Source organism: Somniosus microcephalus, chromosome 13 (assembly GCF_052327205.1).
Source record: "Somniosus microcephalus isolate GS21.2 chromosome 13, FLI_Smic_1.0, whole genome shotgun sequence".
Classification (NCBI taxonomy): domain Eukaryota; kingdom Metazoa; phylum Chordata; class Chondrichthyes; order Squaliformes; family Somniosidae; genus Somniosus; species Somniosus microcephalus.
Window position 1 is genome coordinate 152,173,079 of NC_140999.1, and position 7,682 is coordinate 152,180,760.

The window sequence follows — 7,682 nt, forward strand, 5'->3', positions numbered from 1 at the left end:
TGTTACCATGCCCTACACTTGTACACTTGGAGTGGGAGGCCTGTGCACCAGAACTCGTCACCCCTGTAGCCATGCTGTTCCCAGTGCAGCTAAGACACTGGCATCTACCCACTAATGTGAAAGATTGCCCAGATGTTCCCCATCCACAAAAATAGGATATATCTAACCTAGCCAATTGTCATTTTTATTGTATTGCTGGGTCAATATCCTGGAATTCCATTTTTGGGAGCGCCATTAACACAAGGACTGCAACAGTCAAAGAAGGAGGTCCACCACCATCTTCTCAGGGGGCAATAAATATGCCCTTGCTAGTGTCACCCACACATCCTGTCAACAAAAATAAATTAAATGCCCAAAGTAGTATTCGCAGAGGCTTGGAATTGACCTTAAATCCACAATCCCGCTTGCATGGAGTGCAGGTCAGAGAATCTGAGCTGTAAGACTAGCTTGATCTCCAATCCACGCTTCCTATTAGCATAGTTTCCCCACTGGGAGTGCAGAATTAGCCGCCAAGCTTCTAGTTCAGCCTTTTGGTTGGGGATGGATGAAGTAAATTGGGGAGGCTATCTGTAGGAGAAACGCAACCTTAAGCACATCAAAATCACTTGAAACTCATTGGAGAAGCAGTGAGCAGTTGCTATGTGACAACTGATCTCTCTGTTGAGGTAACTAACGTGAAAAGATACGCTCGTATACTAATAAAAACAGAAAATACTGGAAAAACACAGGTCCGTGAGCATTTGTAGAGATAAAGGGGGTGAAATTTATTTAAGCTGCGATTTTGATTGGGAATTGTGAAGAGTGATTTTCATGCTTCTGCCTCATTTGGTTACAGCAGGTGAGCTGCCTGCACTGCTCAGGCTGTGATTGACTGCTCGACTAATGGGAAGCGGGAAAATCGGGCCTCCCTGACACGATTTAAAGGCAGCCTGCACCTCTTAAAGGGGAGATCCTCTTTGGCTGCAGGCAACTGGAATTTGCTTTACAACAGTCAAAATGGCAGAAAGTGGTGGTGCTGCTGCAAGGGCCCCAGCTTCTCTGATGCTGCATTGGAGGTCCTGGTGCAGAGGGACATAAGGAGGAGAGAGGTACTCTTCCCACTGGGACCAAAACGGCTCCCAATAAGTATCCTGGCAGCAAGGGTAAGCGGTTGCAGAAGAGGTCAATGCCAGGAGCCTTGCAGCCAGGACCTGGCAACAATGTAGAAGCTGTTTACGGGTTGCTCAGGCAAGATTCTTAAATCTCATATCTGTTGCTCTCTGCTGAGTCCCGCACCACCTGTAGCCCCAGCACTCAAGCCTTTCCTCCGCCGCTACCCTTCACTCTCCTCCAATCACTGCAGCACACTTCATGGAACCTCCTTTTGCTGCTATTGCCACACTCTGAACCTGCTACTCCCCTCACAGTGACTTCCCTCACTTCCCCACACCTCTGCTACCTTTCATTATACATCCACTTTAACCATGATGTACACCCTCAAGATATCTCAATACACTACCACTAACACATTCCTTTCTTTCTTCCAGGAGAAGCTGGGGCACAATACATACCAGAAGGCGCTCACAGGAGGAGGGAGATCCGACCTTCATGTCCTGTCCCCCCTGAGAGATGCTTGAGATCGTGGGCAGAGGTCGCGTCAGGACTGTGGCTGGTAGCCATTCATTTGTCTTCCTATACCATTGCCCCTAACTGCTAACCCTTATCCTTCTCTTCCATTTCAGGTTCACAAGCTCAACAGGGCCCTAACAGAGCAGTGCAAGAAGAGGGCAGTGTCATTTGACCTTACCCTTATAGGCACCACCTCAAAGACTGACACCCGCATAATTCAGAGGGTAAGCAAGAGAGGTCTGCACTGGGAAGTGCGCAGAAACAAGGGGAGGTGCATAGGATGGCCCAGGAAGCAGCTTGCCAGAGGGAGAGCTCGCATTATAGCCCTGCTGCAGAGGGCACAGATGAAGATTTTGCGGGATCAGCTTATAAAAGACTGATGGGTATACAGCAGGACCTTCTAAGTGCACTGGGCTGCCTGCCCGTGAGCTCGTGCACAATGGCAGAGTGCATGGAGGAGTCCAGCTCCAACTTGTACATCATAGGACCCTGATTTGCATTTTAAATGGACATACGGCCTGACTCATCGGAACAGATTTCAACTAACTCTATTGCAGCAATGATGCTGATTTTAGTATCTTTGCCTCTACACCCGCTAGGGACCCGGAGAAAAATAGAGGTGGTGGCTTGCTGGAGCCGACCAGCCACTGGCTGCAGAATCAGCACAGACAGCTGCTCTTGCAGAATAAACCACAAGAGGTCAGAGTCCCACCTGCTGCCGTCTGTCAGGAGAATGGTCTGGTGGGAAGCTAATACTTGGCAAGAGGAAAGGAGACTGTTCTGAAATAGCCTGTAATATTAGTAAATGTTGGTATTAAATAGCAGACCATGGCAGCTTGAAAACTATCAACTTATCTAATTATATAGGAAACTAACCCCACCCAGGTTCTGCACTTACTGTTTGAAATCAGATGGTTTGACTTGTTGCCATCCATAGGGACTTTCTTTTTTTAAATGTCAAATCTTTAAAAGGTTAAGCAACAAAGTGTTTATTTTTAACACACACCTGTTTTGCATTTCCACGACCACACTGGTGTTCCATACATTCCAGCACAGATGATAGGTTGGGGAACATTTGTACACTGCTTTCATAGCAGTTCACCACTTTCTGAATGTACATTTGGGTAGAGTTTGTCACAGTTGGCAGTCTTGAGATCCTGCATTTAAAGCAATACGTTTTGATTTTTCCAGGTAATAGCTTGACACCAACAGTCTGGTTCGATTGCTGGAGACTCCTTTAAAGGATGCAATTCCCTGTACATGGTTTAAAAAAAAATCTAAACCGTGAATATTTTTTCAAAAGTGCTAACAGCATTTTACAAACCCAGTAATGTTCAAAGAAAGAATCTTGCCATCAGGGTCCCATGACAAATCAAACTTACAATCGCTGAACACTAAAATCCTTTGTTTTGCTATCAATTTGGTTAATACTTTTATTTAAATATTGAATCTTGAGGTAGTGATTTGGTAAACATACTGGCCTCACACAGTGAGTGAATTAAAAAGCACAGCAATGTTGAAATACCTCCGGGTTAGTTACTGTGCTGCTTTTCATGTTAATTCAGCTCTTTCAGACTGTTGGTGTTAGTAATTTGTTCAAGCTATTACTCCCCTCCCTCAGTAGTCATGGTTAATGGGAAGACAAATGGATTCAGATTAACTCAGTTAAGACCACTTTCTAAAATGTCTGTGCATACTTTATATTGTAATGAATGGAAATAAACGTATCATGGGTTAAGTAATTTCTGTGAAATCGAATGTTTTAAGTCTACAGTAAAAAGGAAGTCTACTCAAATTTCTTTAGTTTACAGTAATTTGAGATTAAGTCCCCTGTCACCTTCTCTCAAACTAACTTAAGCTCCATGTGAATTGGGACCTCAAGGGCGCAAATCACGTCTTTATTACATGACGCCAAACAAAAATGGCTGTCTTTTTTATTTAGATAATGTTAAGGTTTGTGGTAGTTTGAAGCCTGCCTAGCTCTGGTCCGGTCTCCATGAAGCTAATCTCTGGACTCCTAGTCAGACAGCCTGATTGAATATCACTCAAGGCTTGGATTTAGACTCAGCTGTCCTTATTATGGGTGGGTTCCTGGTAGACAACATGGCCTACAGTAGCAGAGTGCTTCATTGCCAAGAAGGAAAATTGATGAGCAGCCTTGTCCCTTATCACACTTAAACAGCCTCCTACTGATAGATGAATATGAATATTAATAGCTATGGAGAAACCAGCAGCCAGATGATTCCACATTCCCCACTGAATTCCAGCAACAAAGACAGAAATTCAGTGAATGAATTAAACACCATGTTCCTGTTATTTAAATAGGTTTACATTAACTAGCAACATTCAACTATCTTCAGATCCACTTTTCAGTAATTTAGCAATTTCTCTTCCTGCAAGATGGAACAATTTTCTACTTCAGGGATAGGTAACTGTATAGTTAAGTCAATTTATTATACATCTCAAGTTATCTCAGGAAGGAGTTGGAGAAACTGTTAAAAGATATGGTTTGTCCAATATTAAAATAATTTAGGTAAATACATTAAACGCCTCAGTATTTCTAGTGCAGTTGTGTATGTATTGGTAAAATGTTGCTGTAATTAAATTTGTTGACTTTGTGCTGGGTGCATAAAGCGTGGTCACTTTCTCCGCCTTCTGCTCACACATAGGTACTGCAGTCTCCAATGAACCAAATAGCACCAGCGGGGAGGGTGCAGTAGTGGAGGGAAAACCCGGTAAGGCTGGAGAAGCGGAGGCCTGCCAAATTTTACGGCAGGATCTCATTATAATTTTTTTCTTCCGATTCACGCCCGGCAGCTGGCCAAATTGACAGGCTGGCCGGCTACTGGACGAAAAAAACAGAAGCAGGAGACTGCAGTTGGGGAACCTTGAGGACGGTCCCTGGCAATCTGGAGGGGAGAAGACCAAGGCCATCGCGGAAGGTGGGGGTGGTGGAGAAAAGGTCCCTGCTTCTGGCCCACAAGAAGCACTATAACAGCACTTACCTTATTGAGCCAGCAGCTCCTGCCACCCTTTTCATTGTAATGAATGGAAATAAACGTATCATGGATTAAGTAATTGCTGTAAAATCGAATGTTTTAAGTCTACAGTAAAAAGGAAGTCTACAGTAATTTGAGACTAAGCCCCCTGTCACCTTCTCTCAAACTAACTTAAGCTCCATGTGAATTGGGAACTCAAGGGCGCAAATCACGTCTTTATTACATGACACCAAACAAAAGTGGCTGTCTTTTATTTAGATACTACCACGCCAACTCTCCGACACCACCTCCTACCTCCACCTAGACCATGACCCCACTATCGAACATCAAACCACCATTTCCAAGACTGTCACTGACCTCATCGCCTCTGAAGATCTTCCCCCCACGACCACCAACCTCATAGTTCCCCAACCCCACACAGCCCGCTTCTACCTCCTTCCCAAGATCCATAAACAGGACTGCCCTGGTAGACCCATCGTTTCAGCCTGTTCTTGCCCCACGGAACTTATCTCTTACTATCTTGACTCTGTCTTTTCTCCCCTTGCCCAGTCTCTTCCCACCTACATCCGCGACTCTTCTGACGCCCTCCGCCACTTTAACAGTTTCCTGGCCCCAACCGCCTCCTTTTCACCATGGACGTACAATCCCTCTACACCTCCATCCCCCACCAGGATGGCCTGAGGGCGCTCCGCTTCTTCCTTGAACAGAGGCCCAACCAGTCCCCATCCACCACCAGCCTCCTCCGCCTGGCTGAACTTTATCTCACGTTGAACAACTTCTCCTTTGACTTCACTCATTTCCTCCAAATTAAAGGTGTTGCTATGGGTACCCGCATGGGTCCTAGCTATGTCTGTCTTTTCATGGGATATGTGGAACACTCTTTGTTCCAGTCCTACTCGGGTCCCCTCCCTCACTTCTTTTTCCGGTACATTGATGACTGTATCGGTGCCATTTCCTGCTCTCGCCCTGAACTAGACAATTTCATTCACTTTGCCTCCAATTTCCACCCTTCCCTCACCTTCACATGGTCCATCTCCGACTCTTCCCTTCCTCGACTTCTCCGTCTCCATCTCTGGGGATAGGTTATTGACCAACATTCACTACAAGCCCACTGACTCCCACAGCTACCTGGACTACACTTCCTCCCTCCCCACCTCCTGTAAGGACTCTATTCCATTCTCCTAGTTTCTCCGTCTCCGCTGCATCTGCTCCGACGATGCCACCTTCCACACCAGTGCTTCCGACATGCCTTCCTTTTTCCTCAACCGAGGATTCACCTCTACCGTGGTTGACACGGCCCTCGACCGGGTCCGTTCTATCTCCCGCACTTCTGCCCTCACCCCTGCCCCTCCCTCCCGGAACCACGATAGGATTCTCCTTGTCCTCACCTTTCACCCCACCAGCCTCCACATTCAACGGATCATCCTCCGCCACCTCCAACGTGATCCAACCACCAAACGCACCTTCCCCTCCCCTCCTCTTTCAGCATTCCGTAGGGACTGCTCCCTCCGAGACACCCTAGTCTACTCCTCTATCACACCCAGCACCCTTTCCCCTTCGCCCGGCACCTTCCCGTGCAAGCGCAGGAGATGCAACACATGCCCATATACCTCCCCCTTCCCACTGTCCAGGGCTCCAAACACCCCTTCCAGGTGAAACAGCGATTTACTTTTACTTCTTGCAATCTAATATACTGTATTCACTGCTCACGATGTGGTCTACATTGGGGAGACAAAACGCAGATTGGGTGACCGCTTTGCGGAACACCTCCGTTCAGTCTGTAAGGGTGACCCTGAGCTTCCGGTCGCCTGTCATTTCAATTCACCGCTCCATTCCCACTCAGACCTCACCGTCTGCGGCCTCTTGCATTGTTCCACGGAAGCTCAGTGTAAACTCGAGGAACAGCACCTCATCTTCCGATTAGGCACTTTACAGCCTTCCGGACTCAATATCGAGTTCAACAATTTCAGATCATAACCTTGGCCCCTATTATATTTTTATATTTTTTATCCACACTTTTGGTTTGTGCCTTTTCCTTCTCTCTCTCTCCCACATGCCAGCTGTCTCTCACTCTGCCGGCGCATTTCACACTTCCTCTCGAGCCATTGTTTGTTTCTTTACCTGTCCTATTACTATCTCGTCTCACCTTGAATATCTCTTAATGTCTCTTCTTTCATCCCCTCCCCCATTTCCCAGCCCCCAAACTGCCTTTTAATCTGTTTCATTTCCTGCCTTTTTTTCTCAGTTCTGTAGAAGGGTTTCGACCCGAAGCGTTGACTCTGTTTCTCTCTCCACGGATGTTGCCTGGCCTGCTGAGTTTTTCCAGCGTTTTCTGTTGTTATCCCGCCTCCCTTTCACTGCCAGGTATTTCCTGGGAAACCCGCGTGGCATCTATTAAATTTAAATCAGCCTCCCCATTGCACTGTTGGGAGCCTGATTTAAATATGTTAATGATGTGTCCCGCCTCTCCACGTGAAAATGGTGGCAGGCGCATATGCGGCGGGTTGGGGTCGCGTTCCCATTTTTTTCCATTTTTAACCTCCCCCAACCTCCTCACGCCCGTCACGGAGGCAGGGTTGGGGGCAGGGGGGGGGGGGAGGAGAAGGTAAATATAGATTCCTCATGTTCAGCATCATCAGTCACTACCATAAGTGGAGCTTACATTCCCCACAATTCGGAGAGCAACCTTTCATAGAAACAGAAGATAGGAGCAGCGGTAGGCCATTCGGCCCCTCGAGCCTGTTCTGCCACTTAATGAGATCATGGCTGATCATCCAAATTCAGTACCTTGTCCCTGCTTTCTCCTCATATCCCTTGATCCCTTTAGCCTTAAGAAATATATCTAACTCCTTGAATATACTTTCCTGCAAATGATGACATGATCTCAACAGAGAACCCTTTCCCCATTGTAATGATCAATAACATGTCATTCTATAGTGGACACTAGGTGGAGCCATAGAGCTGTGTAGAGCTGTATATAGCTGTATGTATTAAGACTACACTACCCAGCTGTATGTAGATTAAGACTACATTACCCATGAGGCACTAGGCTACCCACAAAGCAGCAGTCAAGAT

The 7,682-nt window shown here is 46.5% G+C and overlaps 1 protein-coding gene across 3 annotated transcripts in view; it reads left to right on the top strand.

Annotated features, from left to right (window-relative positions):
• Positions 1 to 3,350, top strand: part of jph2 (junctophilin 2) — a 137,266-nt gene extending 133,916 nt beyond the window's left edge. Inside the window, exon 5 of one of the 3 annotated variants that reach the window (XM_086005370.1) lies at positions 1,722 to 3,350. In XM_086005370.1, the coding sequence (XP_085861496.1) occupies positions 1,722 to 1,988 (267 nt within the window). In that variant the 3' untranslated portion in view covers positions 1,989 to 3,350. Of the gene's footprint in view, positions 1 to 835 lie in introns of all 3 variants that reach the window. The other 2 variants (XM_086005371.1, XM_086005373.1) reach the window with 2 other exon arrangements.
• Positions 3,351 to 7,682: the final 4,332 nt, after the last annotated feature.